This window comes from Melanotaenia boesemani, chromosome 9 (genome assembly GCF_017639745.1).
Source record: "Melanotaenia boesemani isolate fMelBoe1 chromosome 9, fMelBoe1.pri, whole genome shotgun sequence".
Classification (NCBI taxonomy): Eukaryota; Metazoa; Chordata; class Actinopteri; order Atheriniformes; family Melanotaeniidae; genus Melanotaenia; species Melanotaenia boesemani.
Genome location: NC_055690.1, coordinates 10,743,834 through 10,768,031, shown reverse-complemented (window position 1 = coordinate 10,768,031; position 24,198 = coordinate 10,743,834). Strand labels below are relative to the sequence as shown.

The following is a 24,198-nucleotide window of genomic DNA, read 5'->3' as shown; positions in this document are numbered from 1 at the left end:
TGCTCCTAATAAAGAATAAAAGGGTGAAATGTTTGCAAATCTTTGTTAATATGACCTAAAAGTTAAAATAATTTCTTCTCGTTTATGATGTTTGATCACTGTAAATCAGTTCAGTTTAATGTTCTCCAGGGTCCATTGATGGAAAACCTGCTCAGGATTTAACCAGTAAGGCATAGCTTAGCACAATTTTTTTCTTTGGTTGGTGCGTCCAGAAGCAGGTCAATGCCTTGTAGCTTTAAGCTGGATGGCTATCTGCATATAAGGCCACACCTAGACAGGTTATTCTCCCTTTAGTGTGAGTGTTTGCTAAATGAAACGGATCCTTACATACTAACATAATAAAGGCCGAGGATGGTAAATCCTGCTATATGTGGAACACAAAGCAGATATCTGAAGGGCATGTTTGGGAGGGGAGGAGGGGATCTTTTGTTTTAATCCCAAACCGAGCTAACAAGACAATACAGAAAGATGATATTTTTTTGTCTGTCAGAGTGTTAGTGTTATAAGAATTGCTGCTTTATAAAAAATGTTATGTAAAAGATGATCAGGGAGCAGCTCAAAGTAAGTCTGTTTGAACAGGGAGAGCTGTAGTTGTTGAGCAGCTGCCTGAAGTTTTTACACTAACAGAAGGTTGGCAACTCCGATCAGAAAATGAATGTAGTGTTGTTACAGTTCTGCTCCCGAACACCAGCACTTAGTCCTGAGAGATCAGTTGTAAACAAAAGCATCTAAATGAAACATGCTCGTGGTTTTAACAAAGAACATTTGCTCCTGTTTTGTGGATGTTTTGAACTGATGTTCAGTGATGGGGAAACACCAGATGAGTCTGCAGATTAGTTCATGTTGTGTTCAAACAACTGCTACTATGTAAGTGTATTACAGTAGCTTTTAAAATGCCGTAACGGGTGAAGACGTTTCCACAGCCACTGTCTCTGATTTCCTCTACGAGTTTCTCCTGTATTATTTAACAGCTTTCAAACTGGGCCACTGGGCAAAGAGGTGAGGAGGAGAAGCCTACTGGGACACACGCATACAAACAGCATACACAGTGTGTTTGGACAGTGTGTACTCATGTATGTTAACTCTCAATCACTCTAGAACTGCTCTGTTTTCCTTCGATAAACTATACCATGCCAATACCATAACATTGAAGCAGATATGCAGCCGTCAGTCTACACAGGAATAATTTAGGAGCTCGTGTGATTTTTCAAAATTAGATTTGTTCCTTTTGCTTGGGCACCTGAAGCAGAAACCTCTCAGAGGGGTGTAGGTTGAGCCTGTGTTGGTTTCAGGCCACAGAAAAGCAGCATTAAATATTTACAGGTTGTGGCTGGCCTTCAGGTTCCTGTGCTCTTAAAACAGGATTCTCTGCTCATCAGATAATCCTACGCAACACTCTTCCTCTCCTTCCGACTCCTTGCATTATACTGGTTTGCATTCCTCGATCCAGCCCTCTCTTGCCAGTGTTGTTACAGCAACAGCTGCACCAGATTTTTTTTCTGTACAATTTTTCACTCTGGGGCTTCTGTTTGTAATGTGGAGGGTACATTTGTGGTCAGGCATCTCTAGCTGCAGCCTGAGGCCTGCTCATAAGTCCAGTCTGTCTGTATCTTTATTTATTTGCTTTCACGGTGGGGGTCTTTCTCCAACTTCAAGCCCACAACTTCTCCAGGACAGTTTTTAACAACGCAAAGGTACTGATGTAGGATTTGATTCAAGCATGAGCTTAAATAGACATTTAGAAATATTTGAAAGCTTTTTGTTAATGATGTCTACAAACGTAAAATTACATTTAAATTCAGTTGCATGTGAAAAGAGGCAGAGAGCAGATGGGTGATAAACACAGAGTTGCAGCTATAAAAGGAGATGGATGCTAAAAACATACAACTGCAGACCTAGAGGCCATCAACAGAGAGCAGGAGAATTCGTTTTGCTGCTTGTTTTTCCGTCACTTTTTGTCTTTACAAAGTAACGACAGTCTTGTCGGGAATAGTGAGATTTTTTTTTATTGCTGGTAAAAACATGGTCAGTGTAATCTGCACAAAATGCTTTAATGTCCCTAATTAGCATCTAGAACAGATGCAGCTTCAAAGTCCAAATCTCAACTCACAGAAGAACGTAAAAATTAAGATGAGTGTCTGCATCACTGACTTGGCCTATTGGGAGTCATTGTAGTGGAAAAAAAGAGGAAGTAAGGCTCTGAGGTTTCTGTGGTTTTCTGCTCTTTCCCTGTTTGAAATATAAAGCCACCACACGCAAACACTAAGTCCTCTGAGTCAGGCCAGATAGATGGGTCACTGTGTGTGTCTGTTGGTGTGTCACCTCTGTGTTAATGGACCAGATGGTTTGCAAAATAAACGGGGAATGCCCGCTCTTAAACTTTACAGCGTACTGAATCAAACTACAGAGCAGAGAGTGACTGCTGTCCAACATTTGTCTGAGCTATCATGTTAAATGACTGTCCACATTTTGAATAGGTTCCTTAAAGGGGAAATTGGAGACTTTGCATCATCAATGCACCATCTTTTCAACATCAGAAGTCTGAGGAGCTGCTTTTCCAGGTTATTCCAGAAAGTGTTGGAGTTCTCTGCCCCACTGCTGGTCTCTGTGTGTCAGGGAAGTCCTCTGCCCTCACCGCCAACAGCCACAAGCCTACTATCCTGTTTGATCCAATCAAAGCTAGCCTGCAAGGGATTATTTAGCTACTGTTAACAAAGATAGCTCTGTTGGTCCTCCTCTGACTCACAGCTCTGTAGTGAATGCACAATTATGTACACGTGGAGTTAACCCAGGCCCCGATACGCTGCAGTGACTTCACAGCAGTTCTGATGTGTGTGTGTGTGTGTGTGAGAGTGTGAGAGAGACAAATTCTCTGGTTTTGACACCACTGCTGTGGAGGCTTAACAGTTTGACGCTGCAGCGTGAGAATCGGGTTGCAGTGTTTCTTGCTCGGCTAACCACGGCATTATGAGACAATTTCTGCTGCTAAGATGCTTTCTCACAGTCAGTACTTAATGTGTTTTTTTTTTTTTTTTATTTTTGTTTGTTTTTTTTTGTTTTTTTTTTTGCTTTCACTGTCAGACATTGATAAGTGAAGTCATGCACATTGACTGAAGGAGGGGTGAAATCTTTTGTGGGGGAGAAAGACAGGAGTAATGATTAAAATGAAAGCATACAGTATGCGAGGAGATGATGGAGCTCATGACTTCGATTAGTTTGCACTATGGACACCATGCGCTGAGATGCATTTTAAACCTTCTAAAAATAAGATGCTGTAGTCTTGTGTTGCCTAGCAACGACCCTGAAGCAGAATTGTGGTGCTAATAGGGCTGCTGTGACCAAAGATTTCCTTAATGAAACTTAAGTGATGAAAAATATCAAACTGATAAGTGGCTGTTGCACCACAGAAAGAAGCTGATTCTCCCATAGCTGCAGCCAACCCCTCCTTTAAGTTTAGGCTTAATTTCTATAGATGTAGATAGTTTGAATCAGTGTTTAAACCTCAATAACAGCTGAGAAGTCAGTGTGGATTTAGGAGTGTCTTAATTCTTAGAAGAGAAATGTCAACGAATGGAAACCAGTTGATGTGTGAACCTGTCAGAGGAAGTTCGGCATTTCATAATCTGACTCCTTTCCCCAGACTGCTCACGCATGCATCAAAGCATCTTTAGAGTTGCACGATGACTCTGTACTCTGCCAAGATTTTTGCCTGATATTGAATGAATACGTGCATCTTAAAAGTTTTGGAGATTTTATACTTGTTTTTGCTGATTTTTGAGATTAAGCAGTTGCTTGTTTGCAAACAGAGTAAAAGTTTTGGAGATGATCCAACTATCACTGTTTCCCTGCCCACACATCCTGGGATGCTCCATATACAGCACAAGAAGAGGGGGAGGGGGTTGCTGTGATATTAGTAATTTTAAAAGGATTACATCAATCTACACAATTTTTGTTGCCATGACCACGTCCTGCATCCAGAGAGGATCAGAGAGAGGTTGTGTGTTTACTGTGCGAGTGTTTTTAAGAGCTTTGCCTCGGTCTGCATGAGTATCTGGGGCAGGAGGATCACTATGTTAAATCAACTTAAGGTTTTAGGGATAGTGTGGCAGGAGTGTGTAATTGATGTGCATCAGGGCAGCAGTGGATTTTTAATGTGCCCCGTTTTGGCTTTGCAGGTTTGAAATCCTGTCTCACATGTTAGATGTGACTCCAGCCTTATCAGCTTTACTTATTGTACACGACTCTGGGAAGATGTGGGATGTTAATGATTTTCCATTTCAGTAATGAATTAAACTCTTACAATTGAAATCTGACTAGCTATCTTAACTTCCCTGTTTGTCTCGTTTAACACTCTCAGCAGTTGTTTGATGTACATTTGCCTGCTAATTTGCCTTTGAATCCGCTTCACTCTGTGTGTGTATGTGTGTGTGTATGTGTGTGTGTCAGAAAGGCAGAGGGCCAGTGAATCATAAAGCCATAAAGGGCAGGGTGAGCTCTGGAATGTGTGACGGAGAAAGACTGAGGGGGTAGGTTTTGACTAGATGTGCACGTGTATGTGTGTGTGTGTGCGTGCATGCGTGCATGTATACACGTGTATGTGTTTTGTACGGATCATCAACAAGCGGAAACTCAAGGAACAAACAATGTGCCACTCCTTGTGCTCAGTCTGGACCCTCTGAGCTCCGTTTACAAAGTCTTCTAACCAGGAAGTCCATTAAAACGTCTGAGTTGGTTTAATTGATCTACAATGAAAAATTGATCTCATTTGAAGTATTTTAGGATCTGATTTTGACACAGCAATGACTTTTCTGGCATTCAATTATCAAAATTTGTTTTTTTTTTTTGTTAAAGCAAAACCTAAAATTCACACGAACGTTGTGTCTTTCATCTGCATGTACAAATAAAAAAAAAAAAAACTTTACTATTAGATGTATAAAGAGCCAAATGAAGCACAAGATTTACTTTTATAAGCTAGACCAGATTTTATTTGTGTGACAGCGAACATTTTGACATGCATGGCAGGTAATGTACAGGCCCATCAATGATGGCTGAATTGCTCTTGGGAGACGGTCCTTTGGCTTTGCTTTCTGGTTCATTGTCAAGATTTTCTGTGGCACTAAAGGGAACTTGGTCATCAGGCTTTTTATGATGTGCCTAGTAGATGTCTGTTATGGAAAAGGTGTGTTGATGACACTAAAATTTCTTATTTGTTCTTAAGAATCTGATTATTAATTCACCCAATGGGGATTATTAGGAGAACATGAGTAAATGGCTGAAACTGTCAGGTCTGTCCTTTTTTTCTGAGTTTCTTTAAGCTTTGAAACATTTTGTCTGTTCTGACACAGTTTGGACTTCAGTCTTTGGTTGCCGACAACTTGACCCTGATCATCGAGGTTTAAAGGATCAAACTTTTCCATTTCAGTCCTAACAGATCAGTTGCTTCAGCCACATTTGCTACCACATGCTGTTCTGATTGTCTGCTGTAATCGTGGCTTTTCATATGTCTTCACTTTACTCTATACCAGGGATCACTAGCTTCAGACCTCTTGAGCCAGTGTCCTGTAGGTTTTCTGTGTTTCCATGCTGCAACACACCTGACTCAAACTTTAAGACGAGCAGAACTTGACAACAGGCTGTGGAGAACCATTTCATGTAAACCAGGTGCAGCAGAGTTACATCACAAACCTACAGGACACTGGACAAGGTAGTTTCTACTGACACTTTGTCCAACCTGCTTCCTGTCTGCTTAAACCAAACGACTAGACTCCATCAAAGTGATCTAACTGTAGCTAGGTTTCTGTCCATAGAGCAATGAATCTTAGGAAAAAGGCTAAAATCATCTCAAGTGTGGTTCTGAAACTGCGGATTTTACTCAACTTAAAGATGCTCTACATTAAAGGTTGATGCAGCTAGTGATTTAAGAAGAAACGGTTTTCATGTCTCATTTCTAGAGAAGCACTGAGTCAAAATCGTCACTTGGTCAGAAATCTAGTTTGGTTTCCTCATCATGAGTTTAGGCTGCAGCACAAAGAGTGTGAGGTTAATAAAAACCACTTAAGTACATGGATGCTCTTCCTATGTGTGAAGTCACTTTTAGTTCTTGTTGCTCTTAACTTTCCTCCTGAGTCTGTCCACCCATCCCACTGCTCGCCTGTTTCTGCTCTTTCATAGGAAGCAGAGGGGAAAGAGGAGGTGTGTGTGTCCTTTTACACATTCCTGTACTTGAGTACACGTACACACACACACGCACACACACAAAACAGACATGGATGTAGTCAGGTAACTTTAAAGGGTCACACAGTCAAATTCAAAGTGAGTGTGTCTATTTTCATTTAATTTAAAACCCCCCATGCATGTCCATTTGTGGGTGTGTGTGTCAGCAGGGGGTGCATCTTGCTGCCCTCTTACATCACCATTGTCGCTGACAGGCACTTAAATGTGTTACCTTATAAGGTAAAAGCGTGCAAGCCGGGTGGAAAGGAGGAGGGGCAGAAAGAGCCTGTTACCGTGACAATGCTGTCTGCTGCCGGGCAACTGAGCCAGCCTGAAACTCCAGTTTGACCACATTTACTAAAAGACTCATACACACTCACACAGCCCAGATTGTTCCTTTTTTTCCTCCTCCTTTCTTGTCCACTTCTGAAGTCACATGACTCGTCACATTTTTATTTTGTTGTCATCAGAAATATTTTTGTTGCTTTTGTTTGTCATTACTTTCTGAGGTGTGTGTGCATATTGTCGTCATATCCTTTGCGCACAAGAAACAAAAATGCCAAGTATGAGGGTTTAAAGCTGAAATACTGTAATACTCACACCACACATGCACTCAGTTTGCTAAGCTAGAAAAACAAGCAGCTGTAGACCTGCTTTATTTGTTCACACTGGAGGACAAACCAGCTTTTCCTTTCTTTTCTCCCTCTTCTTCCCCTGCTTCCTTTTTCCTCCTGTTTGTCCAAAATGCCAGGTCAGAGGGTCAGCATGTCGCCACCTTGGCTTCTTTTTTTCAGCTCTGTCTAGTTTGACCTTATGGGGCAGATAAAGTGATGCTCAGCTAAGCACGTTTTGGCTCATGTCTCTGGTGTGTAGACACTTTTTTATTTGGGCTTTATGAATAAAATAACTCAGCGCTGACTAACTGTGTTGTTGCTGAATTTAGCACTTACTCACTCCATCTATAGTGATGTTTACTCACACAAAGGCAGACTTATTTACACAGTAGAAATGCTGCTGAAACTTGGTTAAAAATGCAGAACGGAAAGATGTATTTAACTTGTAATGGAGTATAATTTTTGAAGGAAAAAGTTTCATTACCCTGCAAATAATGCACAAAGAGAAGTTCAGCTGTGCTCTCAGAATAATTACTTCTGGTCTGACCAATAACTTCCTCCAACAGACTTGTTAGTTTCAGATCAGGTTTCAGTCCGGTTTTAACAACGGCTGAAGTGTAAAGAAACACTCTAAAAAAGTATCTGTATATCTCACTTTATTATGACACAATTACTTGAATGATTTTAAAGACCCATTTCCCGTAAAAGCAAAGATGATGATGATGAGAAACAGCTACCAAGCTAAGGGTGCAGCGAGGCACTGTAAATGTGTTTTGTAATAGCTACGATGTCTGGTATTGTCTGGCAATCATATATTCATAGGTATTTAGGTGTGTCTCACATTAGATTTGACTCATTTTCTCTTTCTCTTACAAATGCAGATCAGCCATAGCATTAAACTCTGCCTGGAAACCTGAAGTTCTGATATTCATATTGTTTGACCTGAACCATCCAGCTAAACATTAAGGACCATCAGTGCCAAGGCTCTAAGCCTAATTGCAAACTCATCTGATCCTAATTAAGCAGAAATGAGCAGAACAAGACAAATCCATGTAGTGGAAACCCCTGGACAAACCATGTCCTTACTGGTCTAAGAGTTGTTGGACCTCCACAACATTAGGCAAGTGGTCTTTTTATGCTGTGGACGATCAAATGGACTAAATGACTGTCACATGTCAATGAATCCTGTTTCCAGAAATTCTCAGTTCTTTGGCCAAAACGAAAAACTGGCAACAGAATAATGGCAGCCAATGAGAACGTGATGTTTACAACAAATTTTTATGATTGAAATTTTAAAGCTGTTATGGTGTCATGATGGAGCTTCTTTCCCGCTTTCATTATATGCACTGATGTGGTTAACTAGCTACATTTCTTAAGGGACAAGAAGCTGCATGATTTCATTCACTCTGTTTTTCAAGAGCAGCAAGTACAGTCCGTTAATAGAAATACAGATATATTTTCATTTCATTCTATAAAATCTATTGTTTTTCCCTTAACCAGGCTATTATTTATTATCATGTATGAAAACTGATTGGATAACATTGAACTGGCTTGAGGTAATTTGTCTGTAAAGTGCCCTGAAATGATGATGTTGTGAGTTGTTGCTATACAAATAAAGCTGAACTGAATTAGTTTTTAGTTTGTTTTTGTAGCATCAGTATGATTTAACCACCATCTGGTAATTTTTAGGTGGTTTGGTTAAGATAACCATTAGCTTTCTAACAAAAGGAGGTTGGTGTGATTCTGTTTCCTGCTGCCTGAACTGATCAACAACAGAACAGCAGAACTGTTGCGGGGCTCTGGAAAGATTCAGCCAGCGGTTTTAATAAAAGGCCGACACAAACAGCTGACGCTCCTCCCTGCCAACTGCTGCTACTGCCTGCCAAACCCCTGATTTGTATGGTGTAAAAACACACTCGCATAGAGAAAAGTGGGTGTGTAGTAATAATAATGACCTCAGCTCATTCAGTGATTAGCGTGCTCTGGATTTTGTAATGGGAGGTCAGACTGGTGAAAGAAGGGGAGCACCACTCTGGCTACTGGTGGCTTCTCAAACCAGCTCCTGCACAACAGCTGGAAATTTGAAAAATAACTGAAAGGGCTCACATGTGCATCAGAGCAAGGCAAAGGTGAACTCAAGGTTGAAAGGAGGCATATGTTAAACAGACATGGGTCCTTTTTGCCATTTGTATCAGACACTTTCTTCTTCACTTTCTGTTAATTTACTACCGATAACTTTGACTCTCAGCCAAGTCAAGACAAGAGAAAGTGGGATGAGATTTTTGCAGCTGCTGCATACCACTGTAAATATCTCAAACATTACAGGAGGGTAGAAGTTTTAACTGTTAGCTAAGAGTATGAAGAAATCAGAGGAGTTGCTAACTGGACAATGAGTTGCTAGTAAATGAAGCATTAGATAAACGTGGCACATAAAAGATGGAATGGTGGTCAAACGGGTTAAAATCATCTAAAAGACTGCCTTAGTTTGGTTAATTTAGGAAAATAAGATGATTTCAGTCAAAACTGCTGCAGCAGAAAGCTAGCCACAGGTTACGCTATGATTAATCAGTTATGAATTTAGTTGTTTGTTTCGGTTCGGGTACTGCTGCATGAATGGAGAAAAAGTTAAGTTTCCTGCTGAAATCCTGAAACCGTTGACCCCAGAGTCTTTGAACGCAACCCAGCCACCTTTTACTTCTGGAGCTGTTGTTTCTGTCTGACCTCACTTGGCCTTTTACACCTTTTGACTCATCATAGCGTGGCAGGCTTGTACAAACTTCCTGTGTGTATCGCACGCTGAACTCTGCATTGAGATGTGTCACTGGATGTAAGACTGTACATACTCAGAGAGCTGATTTTTAGCAGCTTTAACCACTTGCTCAGAGGTTAATGTTTTACATCTTGTACAGTTGGATTCATTCACTGCATTCCTGGAGAATTAACATGGACATCCTCCGCCCACCCCGTTTCCTGTGCTGTGCCTCTAAAGACAGGAAGTGGATTAGTTGGCTGATGATTGGCTGAGGAGAAAAAGACCTGATGGTGTGATATGAGAGAAACAGACACAATCAGAAGGAAACGCCAAGTACTGCTGACTCCCTCCAGTGAATTAGATTGTTGTCTCGTGTCATTTCTCTCTGTCAAACAAGTCTCTTCTGTTTTCCTATTTCTCTCGTTTGACTAAAATGTGCTGCTTCACAGTTTTTTAAAGTAGACCAGGGACATATTTAACCTTTTTAGATGACCTGCTCATTCTTAGCAGAACATTGACAGTAATGTAGAGTATTTTTATTTTAGAGCCAACTACTTGGAGGAGGATCCTCAGCCTCTTGAAGATTAGACACCAATTAAAGATAGCCATAAATTAGAGGCTTGTTTTCTGTCAGCAGTGTAAAAGGACAGAGACCTCTTGATCCACCATTAATTCTCTTAAGTTTAGCAGCTTTGATTTTTGGCAAAGATTACATTAAAAAGACAAAGATTACATGAGCCTGGAGCTTAGACAATTTGAAGAAGTGTACAAAGAATGATTGAGATGAGACGGTATGAAGGGGAAGGATAGTTAGATGTATTAGAAAGGGAGTTGGAGGGAGGAAGAACATAGCTGGCATTCCTGACATCTTTGTCGTGTTCAACGAAGTTGACACGTCCACAGACTGTGTCCTTACAATGCAGACTTGGCACAAAAAGACAAATTTAAAGCGAGATGTTTGTGGTTTGTTTTTGGCAACTGAAGTGGGTGGAGTCGTTCATTCAGAACTGGGACAACTCACTGCTATTTGATTTGTCTTTGGAAGCAGTAGATAAATTATCCAGAAAGGGAATTTTGTGGAAAGTGTTGATGGATGACATTTACTACAAATAGACCCCCCCCGTTATAGAAGTTATAGAAGACCCTGTTCTGGATTAAAGATCAAAGTCTGAGAGTCTCCCCTTTCAGCTGTCACCCCTCATCCTCATTAAAGTGTGTCTCACTGTTAAATGAAACCTTCCTCAGACTCTTGGGCAGAGCTGTAACAGAAGTATTAAAGTCAGTGGCATTTATTTATACATACCCAACATGCGTCCCTCTTCAGCAGCCTTCATCTTTCTCAGCTGAAGTGTAAAGAGAAGAGAGAAAGTGATGCATGTTTCTGCAATGAAATTCATAAAAATGAAATAAAATATTCTTAATAGGAATTGATGGCATCTATTCTTCCCAATCTGCCTTGAAGAATAGATTAAGTTTGAGTTTATTGCCTCTACTCTTTAGAGTAGAGGATATTTTTTGCTTACTACTTAAATGTGGCCTCTTCAGAGCCAGCGTGATCGCATACTTTACAGGATTAATATTTCTAAGCTCTTGGTGATTTTTCTGCTGGTTTGCTGTCAAATAAAGAAAATCATTAGAAAAGGAAGAGTTGTTTTGTAAAACCCGTTATCACGTGACTGGCTGTAACTGGTTACTAAAACTTTAGTGCCACCCCAGATGTGATCATTTCCAGTTCAGTGTCTCAACCCAAGCTCTTCTAAATGCAGTGAATGGAGAAAAGAACATGGGGCTTTGTGGTGGGCAGTGTCAACATGCACTTATGCAACACTGGACTGTGTGATTTGGAGTGGAGCCGCTTGCCCAAGTCACCAACAGTTTGTGTTGACACACAGCGGCCTGATATGGCCTCATGTGACGTTGGAATATTCATACTTGGTGGGTAAGAGGCCGTGAAACTTGGCTGGCATTTTTCATATCGAGCTTGGATATAGACGTGGAGTGTTTTTGTATTATTTACATATAAAGTGACGTTATAAGTCAACAGTCCATAATTCAAGTTTGGTGCTAGTGATGGATGAAGAAGCTCTCAGTTTACCACTCTTATGTCAAGAAGCTGAAAAAATCTTCCAAAACCCTTAATGTGGATGTTAAGAAGCAAGCTGTTTAATTCAAGTAAGCACATAAAAATGCTTCAAATGTGTTGCTGTCCAGCAGACAAACAACTGTTAGCCATCTTTAATAACTCTGTTTTTATAAGCAATTTGTTTCTTTTATTTGTTTGATGACTTGATGAAAGTAAAATGGGTTTGAAAGTTTGCCGTCAGGAGTGGTGCAATCCAACCCCTGGCCGGACTCTCGAGCAACAAAGGCAGGAAGAGACATAAATAAATGAACAAATAACCACATCGGTTGACACTTTACCCCTTCCCTCCCTTTTCCACTCCGCCTCCTCACTCCTTAATATCCTCTGCTTTCTCTTCACCTTTGGAGCTTCCTGTCAGGAAAAAAACTACCAGTCACTAAAGATCGCCTTTGAAGATTATCTGGAGGTAAACGGACATCACGCAGTCGGTCACTGGAGGGCAAAAATGTCTCTTTGGCTGCTAAAACTGCAAATAAGGTTTTAGGTTGTTAAATGTACAGTCAGTTGAAATGTTGGAAAGATCTGCAGCAGATTAGCAACTTGGGGCCTTGCAGAGGTTGAATGCTTCAACTCATTTGTCTTTTTTCTAGCCAAGATTTTTCTCAGGGGTGTCCAAACATATTTAATAAAGAGCCAGATTTTATAATACGAGGAGAGAGGAGTTCCCTGTGACAATATTGTTTTTTTGGAGAAACATAAATAATAAATTTAGAAGACAGAAGGCACGTGTCATAAGGATGTATGTGTGTGTTCTTTTTAAATTTTTATAGAAGTGCATCAGTTTATTTACCTCTTATGGGCCATATTCGGTTGTCAAAAGGCAAAAACCATCTTAGAAAATCAAGGACATTTCTTCTAGTGTCTCCACCTGTTTGTATGTACAGGAGGATGTTGCATAAAGAAGCTTGTTTTATTAATCAGGTTGTATTCTGATCAGTGGTCGTGCGTGCAGCCATTCACTCAGGGCTAATAAATACAGCTTTTACAGGAAGGACAGGGACATATATTTTATATGAATGAAATGTCTCACAAATGCTTAGACATGAGCTTTAGGTCACATATCTCTTCTCTTATTCTTTTATCCAATAACTGCGTATTTTCTTGGCAGGTCATTTAAAACATGCTCAGTACAATCCATGTGAGAGGTTAGGATTGGGTCATGTTTGTATTCTCCTGTGGGGGGACAAGCAAATGCAGCAATCATGCAAGTGTGCTCTGTTACGAAAGCTTGAGTCTGGTTCCTTAGTCTTTCCAGAAGAGATCTAAAAACCTAAACTTTGTTTTTCACTGCAGCTGAAATCATAATTTTCCCCTTTTATTTAGCATCTGTTGAGCTCCTTTATAAACATCCCACCTCCTCCTCAGCTTTTATTCACCCGTCTGTGATTTGAACTTTAAAGTAAGTCTGATATTTGTGAGACAAAGTCTGACTTTCACATCTTTCTTTCTCTTTCCCACATTTTATCACTCTTTGTCCCCTGATCATCTCCTTCACCCCCCCACCCCCCAACCCTTTCCATTTCCTCTCCCCTCCTGTCGTCCTCTCCTTAATCCTCCCTTTCCTTTGTTTTTGTTAGCTGCTATATTAAGGCTTCTCCAGAGATCTGCATCTGACTGGACACAGTCGATGAAGCTTGTTGGAAACTGTTGCCGTTAAGCTGCTCACTCGCATAATGGCAGATCTGAAGGGCATTAGGTCAGCCAAGTACACGGCAATTACACATTTGTCAGCTTCGTCTGGGGGCTGTGTGTGTCCTTATATTACAGCTCTGGTTTACAGAGTACCTGTCAGCACATGAAGCAGGAGGGAGGCTCCCCCAGTTTGTGTGTGTTTGTGAACCCATGTTAATGATCACCTGTCTAGACTTGAAAAGATAATGAGACCAGAGCAACCCCTACAGTATGGTTCTTCTACACCTTCCGTCTCAGACTGGTTCTTTCTCGTCTTCAGTGACCGCCACAAACCTCCTGGTTGTGCTTTTTCTCTCTGTAGAGCCACTGTTTTTCTTTTTCACTTAATCTGCATCATTCCTCATGAAGCTGGGTTAGGGTTAGTTGTGTGTTTTAATGTTTTCCAGCAGCCCTGAGAAAGTGTGATTCTTCAAACAGCTGTTCACTCCTTTAGCTTGAGGCTGTTTCTTCCCTCTCATTCTTTAAGTTATCAAACCACAAACCATCCCAGGTGCCATCATGGCCCCCGAGGGACAGTGTCCTGTTCATGCAGGGTAAATCCAGAGTGCAGCATACCTATACTACAGCAGGCAGCGGATGCTGTTACAACACAGTTTGAATGGGCTGCCTTTAACCGGAGACGAGCGGATTCTTCTCCACAGATTGTTTTTATAGAGTTTGTTCTCCGAAGTTGTCATGATGTTTAGTCCTGATATTGATTTAGTGGATTTTAGTGCTTTTTGACTCTTTTACTGGCTTGAGGAAAACATTGAGTTGGTTTTACAATTATCATTTGTATCAAGAGAAATTAAAACCTCATGACTTTTTATCCTGTCTGGTCTTGAAAAGTTTCTTACTGTAGGGTTGTGTGAATTAGCAAAACTTTTCTTTTTTTCCCTTTAAATTTCTTAAATTTTAATGTGAATAAGACGTGATAAATAGGAATGATAAAATTAAGTTTTATTTTACATTTTTAAATCCCTACTATTTGGCAAAAAATTGTATGCGCTCCTTTGTGTTTTTTTAATGTTTTGTATGAAAACTTTATGCACAATAGAAGCAACTTTGAGTCACATCTGACCTAGAAAAAATTAAAATGACCCAACTATCGAATTACAACTGCTAGCAACGCAGCTTTTACCATCACAGCCTCATTTATTTGCTTAAAAACATTTTTTTTTTTTTTTTGCTGCCTTCTAAAATGTTAGTGCTAGTAAATGAAAATACAATTGTTTTATCCTCAGCAGACGGCGGTTAGAGCACGCTCTGTTCAGACCACTGAAGTTTCCTGACAAGCGAGCCAAGCTGAAAAGCAACACGTAGGAGTGCTGTGCCAATACTATACAGTGCATAGTTTTAATATTTGGGTTGGCGCATTTAAGAACTTTTATGGCAGTATTGAGATGTTCAAATGATGTTTTAATATTTATAACCGAGTTGTTGTGACAGTGCCAAAGGATTGAATCTTGAATAGAAAGGTGAGATGAGAGGAACATAAGTTTTTGCTATCTACAAAACTTACTACAGTAGTGATGTGTTATAAGCCAACAGTCTAGTTTTTGCTCAAACAGTTGGGAAATTTGAGGTTTAGGTTTAAAATAAAAATTGTAGTCTTCTCTTTTGTCCTTTCTGAGTAGCTCTTTGCTTGACTTGTCCATCAATATTAATTTATTTTGCCCCAAACTGAGAGCATTCTGATTACTCCAAAGTATGAAGCTCCACATACTCAGAAAATGATGAAATACCCTTTTAAGACAAGCAGCAAACAATCATAGAGCAAGTGAGGTGAAAGTGTATGTGACAGTAGTTAGCAAAGCTGCTGTTGCAAACCACAGCCCTCTTTTAATTGGCGTGTTTCTAAGAATAGGAGACCTTCTCAGGCCAGACCTGACCAGTAACAGAGCTGCATTCACTGGGCCAGGACAGCATGGTTTTGGCCCAGCTGAGTTTGGTGCAGCCAGTCCAGTCTACTTTGGTGTTGTCCAAGTTCCTTGAGGTTGTGCTCCCTGCCAGCAGGTCCACATTTTTAACTTTAGCTATCTTCAAAGCTTTTGGTGCAGCATCATGCTGCTGCCACAAACTGTTGGGGCAGCTTGCATTTAATTTCCTCGTTGACTTGTTGGTAAGTTCTTAACTTCTAGAATATTTTAATGTTGTGATGAAGAATTATTACAGCAGAAGTACAATGTGGAGGAAGCAGAAGGGGATAAAATATGTCACCAGCATGCTTCAACGTGTCCTTGAAACCCGATGTAACTGATGAAATCAGATGGTAAATCGTATGTGTCTCATTTAAAAAAAGCTGCCACTAACAGCCATGTTTCAGCTCCCATCCTCTGAGCTCGCCTCGTTGCAGGTCTCTGCATGCCTGACTGGTAGCCCGTTTAACTTGCCACCAGTAGAAAAGCGTGAGAGAGTGCAACTGACATCCAGAGTTTGTGTTTTTGCTGTGTGGGTTGAGAATACATGAATCACTGATGAGGAACTTAAATAAGAGGTGAAGTTTGAAGGTTTGGAGTGTTTAACTGTGCAGTCATCTCAATACAAACATCTGACTGACAGCACAGGCAGTGTGTGGAGTTGCTTTTATAGTAGGTTCATCTGTGTTGGCCTGAAAAAGGGTGTGTGATCTTCAAAACTCACACACCCTCGTACGATGCACAGAATGCGAGGCAGTTGTGCAACAAGTGTTCAACCTGGCTCATTGTTTCCAATCATGGATTGACACACCCTCATCATCCTCTGTGTGTGTGCAGTCAGCGGTATAAATGCAACTATGACACGAATGAAGTCAGAAAATTACACATGCATTAAGAAATTGGGTGTGGGAATAATTAGTGTTGCTTGGATGTAGTTGAAGTTAGCCACACAGATGATAGATGTGTGTGGTTGGATGGTTCTTGTGTAACTTGAGAGTACATTCCTGTACAAGGTGTGTGTGACTGATGGCAAAGAAAGGTGTAATAAAAAGCACGAGTCTTTATGATTTAATGTTGAGTGGATGTGAGTCGTCGTGCTTGTTTTGTGGTGTGTTGGGGCATTTCAGACCACTCAGTTCCCTCATTAAGTAATAAAATCTATATGAACTTTTACATTTGACTCAGTCAGATCAGAGATTAAAGATTGGAGTCGCCACAACAACTGTGGTACAGATCTGTACTGGTATGTGTGTGTGTGTCGGCTGACCCCATGTGAAGTCATTATCGTAGTGGTGTAAAGATGTGAGGAGACAGTTGTGTATCTGCCAGAAATGTTGGATGATTTAACCCCCTCCAAAACATTTTCTGCAACTTGAGTTGCAACTCAGCAGTCACCTTCTACAGCTACTAACGCCCACTAATCACATGAGATTATTAGTAGATACATTATTACAAAACAAGGATCAGCTTGTAGCTCTGTTTGTTCAAGTCGTGGACCACTCCTCATTTAAGTCTTGAGCAATAGCTCTGAGACGTTTAGACATTCCAACGTTTTTTAAAAGACATTACATGTCTTTTCACTCATTTTTAGCCCAGTCTTTGTGTCTGACCACAGCTCAGCCACTTAACGCTGGAATCTATGAAAAAGGGCATTCTTGCAAAAACAAGGTAATTCCCAAAGAGCTGAAAACTTGACATACCTCAGCTCATTTCTTTATAAAAAGTAGTGCTAAATCTAAACTATTTACAGCAGATGAACAATAATAAATATGGAAAAAGATCTGGTACAGGACCTGAGAAATGTTTCTTGACTTACTGTTGATTTGGAAAGCTTTGGAAAGGCCTTCCAAAAGCTTGGAAAACTTAAGGACATGAAAACTCCTTAAATAAACTACAAGAAAGCTTGTGTAAGAGCTTGATTTTGTGTTTAACAAAGCTGTTCATACCAAATGTTGATTTTCAACCTTTACTGACTAATTAGACAAACTGTTTTTTGCCTTAAACTGTATTTCCATTGAAGATTTTAATGTTATAAATCATATATAAAGCAAAAGATGTCTCAGGAATTTTTCTCAGTATTGTAGAAGTTTGACCCAGTTTCATCAAAACCACTGTTGGCATGTGAAGGCTTTCATGGAGAAAACAAGAAGGGGGGGGGGAACAAAAAACAAAACACGCCCTTCAAACCAAACAGACATGTTGTTTCGGGATATGTTTGTGCACAAGAAAAGCTCAAAAGCTCTGCACTGGCCCACAGATCATTTTTACTGAGTGAAGTGGTCTGATCCTATAAGGTTTCCTGGTATTCAGTTAATATTTTTTCAGTGTTTGTTGGTGTGTTTAACAGGAAAAAGCAGCTTTAAACCAGGTCAGCATGATTACATTTCAAGGTTATAGATTGACAGAGGCTGATGCATGCAGCAGTGACTGGGGAAAAAAAAGAAACTGGGAGGGTGTGTTTCACTGCTGCTGAAACTGTTATGTAATAGATAGCAGAGGATAAGCTCCTGAGCCTCATGTCTACAATGTAAACCTTCTTAACACTTAGATCCACATGGACCTCAGCTTTTTATCCATGTCCTCAGTCGAGGTTAGAGATCCTCACAGCTGATCTGATGAGTACAGCCAACAAGGCTTCAGTTAATTATCAGTTCAGTTAATTATTCGAGCAGATTATTGCCTGAATTAAAGCTAGAAAGGCTTTAATTCACACACACAAATTAAGAATAACAATAAAAAATATTTTACACCCTCAGCTGACGTTAAATTCAAGTTTAATTAGCTTCATAAACCAGCTGTGCAATGGGAATAAAGGTCAGTCCAGATCACATGAATACTTTCCTGTAAGAGGTATGGAGGTCACATGCTGCACCTGTTCAGGTATTAAAGTTTGCAGACTTGGCAGAGGACAGTTTTGTAAAGTTGGCATGATGTAGTACCACACAAACACAGACACTCACTGTTAGATTTGGCTTTTTAAAGCTCTGATAGAGGTGGACTAAAGTGTCCTTGTGTGCCATTCACTATGACTTTGGATGGAGGTGATGATACACAAGCACAACGTGTCACATGTTGTTTTGCACCAAACTCTCTGCAAGTCTCAACCTGTTGCTGTTTGTGTGTTTTTACTCTGTATTGGCACTCCCAAAGGCAGCAGCTGCTGGTTTGCTAAAGCTACTCTTACATATTTGCCATCAGGAAGCCTCCCTGTTCTTTACTTTGTTCCAGTGACACCTAACGGGGCAAATTAAGTTTCCGCGTACCAACATAAACCACAGTTACTGTGGATGCTCACCTGATGTTGATTCTCTGTATTGGCTGCATTTAACTTCATATGATTTAACAAACTTTAATGTTGATGTTTAAAACTTGGAATTAAATGATAAAGATTATTCAGCAGATGTGGACTAAAAAGTGCATACACAACAAAAGTGGTAGGGTTGCTATAGGACAAAAAGTGTTGCCGGTTTAACTGTATTTAATATGCAATGTATAATTCAAACTATTTTTCTGAAAGTTTCTGAAAAGTTCAGGTGCAGAGATTGCGGTCGTTTAGATGTGGGAATTTTATTGTCTTTGTCAGCCTCGAGTTTTTTATTCCTTAATATTTTTGACTTTGTAAAAAATCAACTTTGCAAGAGTGTAACTTTAGTTTCTAATGCATCAAAGGTAACAGCACAGATATAACATTTTACATATTATCTTTACTAAGTTAGCATTTATGACATGAAGTTGGCCTTTAATTAACCGGACGCCAAAAAGGAAGTAGTTGAGGTGGTTCAGGGAGACTTCCTGTGGAAGGTATTTTCAGGCAGCCCGTCAAAACGAGGCCTTTTCACAGACCCAGACGTCTCTAGAGAGCTTGTATCTCAGCTGATTTGGGAATACCTGACTGCTTCCTCAGGAGGACGTGGCGGAGGGAGGAGGTGGTCAGGGATCTCTGCTCGGACTGTTTGCCCTACAATCCGGTACCAGACAGGTCACAGAAGATCATCGGATAGATGGAAGAACATCAGCCAGTCGCTGTCTCCCTGTTTCTTGACTGCGGATGTAATGTTACCGCCTGTAGGTACCGATAGTAATGAAAGAAGGTGCTGCTGTGTCAGCTTTAGTAGTGGTTACAGTAACCAATGTCAGCTGAACACATGTGCTGTGGATGGAGGCAGTTATTTCTCTTTACGTGTTTACATTTGACGTACAGCTTAGATTGGAGTCAGCTCTAGCCAAACGTATCCCAGGCAACTGTTTTTGTTGTGAAATTGGCTGATGTAGCTCAGACCAAACTCCGCTCAACATCTGTGATCTGTTGAGTCTTTTTCTGATCAACTCGTGTTTTCTCTTACAAAAACATTACAAAAACATGTTTGTTCTCCAGTAAATACATCAATTCAGACGCTGTGATTTGTTTTCATGAAAAATTACTTTATAAAATTAAGTTTAGATGATGAATTTGAGGATTTATGGCTCCAGTGGAGTGATTAATGCATCTTCATTCATTGTCTTCTTTGAGCTAATCTAAGCTGGAACTTCCTGTCATTGCAATGCCACTTCCTGCTGCATTGTATGTGAGTGTGTGTGAGTGTTTGTGTGTGTGTGTGGTAGGCATGACATTGTCTTTCCACTGGTAACCAGCTTTGTATGTCTGTTTATGTGAAATGTATCACCCCGTTCTCCTTCCTCCCTGCCTTGTCCATTTCCAGCGCGGGAGGTGTCTACGTTTGTGTGTGTTGGGGAGAGGGGGTTGGTATTGGGCAATCTGGGGTAGGGTCATGCACATGTACACACACAGAGCAGACTGAGGGAGAGCACAGGGGGCTGAAGGGTGCTATTATCCACTGGGCTCAATGGGTGCTTTGTGCCGGTGGCCACAGTGGGACGGCGGGGAGAGGGGCGGGGTGGCAGCAGCACCCTGTCATAATGTTTTTGAACAGGAGGCATTGCAGACAAAGAAGGAGAATGTATTCTAATTTTGCTGTCTTTAAAATCAGGGAAGAAGTTGTGTGAAGCTGCTTCCAATCTGGTTATGATCAAATGGAGCTAAATTACATAAATTCCAAGTAAACTGAGATGTTTCAGAAAATTACTATCTCTGTTTTCTACTGAAGGATAATCGGCATGTGTTCCTGCAGTGCTTCTGAGTCAGTTTTATCCTTTTTAAACAGTCCCTGCTGCCATTAAAACAACATTTATGCTTTTCTCCCTCCCCGTTTGCACTGTGATTTGTTTTCTGTGGAAGAAGCAATTTAATGATGTCACAAATTTAGATGTGAGATGGGATATTGGTCTTGGTTGAAGTCTTGCTGCACTCTTCTAGTTTCTTCCTTTGTTCACATAATGGTCATTGCTACTTTGAGCTTACATTTCACCTGTAATGCATTTTATATGGATTTTTAAACCCACATAAGGTGCACTTTGTGTTATTGACTTTAAAGTTTCAGGAAGTCTTTGTCACATATCGACCATTTGAAGATTTTTAATCTGCATGTCCATATTAAGGCCAAGCCTTTAATGCAAATTTAAGACAATCTGTATTTTATTTGTGATTTAAGTTAAATCATAAAGTTTCTCGACATATTTAGCCACTTTAATAGGTGAGCTCAGAGATTTTTAAAGACAAACTTAATTGAAAAGCATCTGCAGTGTAGCGTGCCACCTCTGTGCCATGATCTCCTGCAAAAAGAAATGTATTAAAACACATTTTAAAAGAATTCCAGCTAACCAGAGGTAAAAAAAAAAAACATGGCTTCCAACCAGCTGTTGATGTGTGATTTCTGCTGGTCTGCCTCGCATCCCATATGTGTGTGTATGTGTTTTTGCGATTTGGTACATCCCTCTGAGATTTGATTACAAGCAACACGGATTGTCTTTTTTCAGTAAAGTGAATCTTTTTTTCAACTTGGGCAGCATCTCTTGACTTGTGGCTTTTTAATGGCAACATGGCACTGACTCTCCTACTTCTGAGGCTAAAGGAGGGCACGCTGAGCTTCAAAAAGTGGTTGAGTTTATTTATGGTTTCTGTGCAGAGCTGAAATAAATTCATGACCAACTTACAAGAATGTTGTAAAAGACAAAATGAGAGAAAGTGTCGCCTACGCTGAGAGGCATTTGTTATTTATTTGCCAACTTCACATATTGTTAGAGATCAGCAGTGTTTTTCATTGTTTTCTCTGGCTGTTTCCTGTCGTCTCAAAGCACATTCCTGCCTGTTCATTGAAGTTTTTTTTTTTTAATTCTATTTTTAATGCAGAGGGGTTTTTTTTGATAAAACTTATGGAAACTTTACAGGCCAGGGGTTAAATAATCAGTTTGTCATGTGTCTGTTCTCACCTGCAGACGTTCACGGCATGGTGCAACTCCCACCTGCGGAAGGCCGGGACGCAGATCGATAATATTGAGGAAGACTTCAGAGATGGACTCAAGCTCATGCTGCTGCTGGAAGTCATCTCAGGTAACACATGCATGGCTTCAAAAAGCTGCAATCACCAGAAAACGCAGCTTTTAATTAAACAAAACCAGCTGTAATAAGTGTTTTTACCCGCCTGACACAGAAGCCACAGGAAAAGCTGTCCAGCTTAGCACACGGGCACATCTGTCACCGGGCAGCAGTCGCATTTTCAAAGCTGTCTCAATTAAAAGGAAAAATAGTTTCAGATGTTAAAGATGCACAACATCTCGGTCCACTTCAGGGTGTCGGCACTCGGTAGCAGCCTCATCATTGTTCAGAGGCACTTTAACACACTTCAAAAACATCTGCATATTTCTTTTAGCCAAAATAAAGTTTGGCTTCCTTTTTCACTTTTGCTTCACTTCTAAAGGGAATTCAGACGTCGATGCTGCGCTGACAGAGCGTTGTTCTGCTGAGCCGGTGGAAACGTGCACAGCTTCCCTTGCCACAGCGAACTCACCGTTTGTGTGTCTGCAGGCGAGCGGTTACCCAAGCCTGAGCGAGGCAAGATGAGGGTCCACAAGATCAACAACGTGAACAAAGCCCTGGACTTTATTGCCAGCAAGGGAGTCAAACTGGTGTCTATTGGAGCAGAGGGTAAGCATCCTCACATTAAGCCAAGCATTATGACATCACCATGGAAACCACCAACTCAGTCACCCTACTGTGTTACCGTAAACAGAAAGGGAACTTTAGAGTGCATATATATATATAAAATTTGTGTGTGTATACACGCACACTCTTTTAAACAAATAATTCTTACTAACCTTTTGCGCATGCAATTGTTATTTTAAATATTTCACATTGTTAAGATTTGGGTTTTAGATTATCAGTGTGCAAATGAGAATACAAAGGAAAAAAAATCTGAAAATACAGGTTACTGTAGATTTAAATAAGAGATAATGACTTATTACTGGGTGAGTCACCCACATTCATAAATCAAGTTAAGACTCTTGGTGTAGTAAAAAAGGTAAGATAATGCAAAGATATATGTCAGGAAAGAGAGCTGGGTGTAAACAAATACTGTTTCTTTATCTGTACAACAGAAAACATCTCATTAATCCAAACTACAAAACCAGGTGTGGTTTTATAGTTTTTAACCAGATGTGATATTAAAATTTTAATGTTTCTGAAGAGCCACTGGAAAAACCCATGTTGAGTAAACAGGAGTTAGATCCTGAGAGGCACCTAAACTTGCAGGCAAAACTTTATTAATACCAGACAGGACCATTACAAATGTTTTTTAGCAACCCATTAGCAGAATTACACCCCCCACACTGAACACACGATGAAAGATTTAGCTCTGTTTTTCTTATGCAGTACTTTGTACTGAATTAATCAGTCGTTTATCAGATTTCTATTCAGCACTGAATAAGTGGTTATAAAACACCAGAAGGTTGTCTTAAATGGAACAAACCTCCAGAAAGGAAACAACTGTGGTGGACATCCACAAGAGTAAAACGGAGAAGCATCTTCTTCAGGAAGTAATTTAATCTCTGGTAATATCTGGAATATTACATCATATTTGGGGAAAAGCCGTGAGTTTACTGAGGATTTAGGATATTAAAAGACTTATTCTCACTATGTCTTTTATGAAACAGGCAAATTGATTTTTGCAGCTTCTGTTTACCTCTCCTTATTCACATCTTTTCAGTATCAGTTTATCCTAGAGCTCTATTGAGACCTTTAAACCAGAAAAAACTGAGCTAGGCACATCCAACAAATTTTGAAGTCAGATATTTTGTGTCTGAAATGAGCCCTGAATGTCCGTGGAAAGGATAACTTCGCATGGATTCAAATTTATGGAAGTGCTCCTTAATCTAGCAGCTACTTGAAATCTACTGGGGGAAAATGTATGTTTGAAACTTCGGTGCACAGTTGAAGAGATGATGCAGAATGGACCCTGATATAGTGAATTAAAACTGGTTACTGGGCTTAGCGATGTTGTAGTTGGTAAGTTTGCAAGACTGGACTTATATGGGATGTAAATTATGCAACAGCTGTTGTAGTGCAAACAGAATTAGACAGTTTCTCTGGTATCATGTAAAAAAAAAATATATATATATATATATATACATCCAGAATAAAATGAGTTCTCTGCCATATGCCACACAACCCTAAATCTTAAGTAATAACATACACGGTGAAATTGTAAGGTCATTATCTGTCTGATGGTTTATGGTAGGAAACTGTTGAACAGTCCTGTGGTTCTACTCTTGATGCTTCAGACCTATAAAAGGAACAACTTAGTCTGTGGTTCCTGCTATTGTGTGCATTAGCAGCCAAGCATAAATGGTTCTTGGTTCACATTCAGAAAACTTTATTTATCCCACACGGGCAATTCATTTGCAGCTTACCACAGACACCAGGCAGCATTCAAAGTGCAATTACATTATCAGTACACAGTACCCATGAGATTGTTGGAAGACACAGTAAATTAA

The 24,198-nt window shown here is 40.2% G+C and overlaps 1 protein-coding gene across 7 annotated transcripts in view; it reads left to right on the top strand.

Moving 5' to 3' along the window:
• Positions 1-24,198, top strand: part of actn4 (actinin, alpha 4) — a 51,763-nt gene that overhangs the window by 7,787 nt on the left and 19,778 nt on the right. For all 7 annotated transcript variants that reach the window (XM_041994065.1, XM_041994067.1, XM_041994064.1 and 4 more), the window contains exons 2-3: positions 21,646-21,760; positions 22,235-22,354. In XM_041994065.1, coding sequence (XP_041849999.1) covers positions 21,646-21,760; positions 22,235-22,354 — 235 coding nt within the window. The remainder of the gene's footprint in view (positions 1-21,645; positions 21,761-22,234; positions 22,355-24,198) is intronic.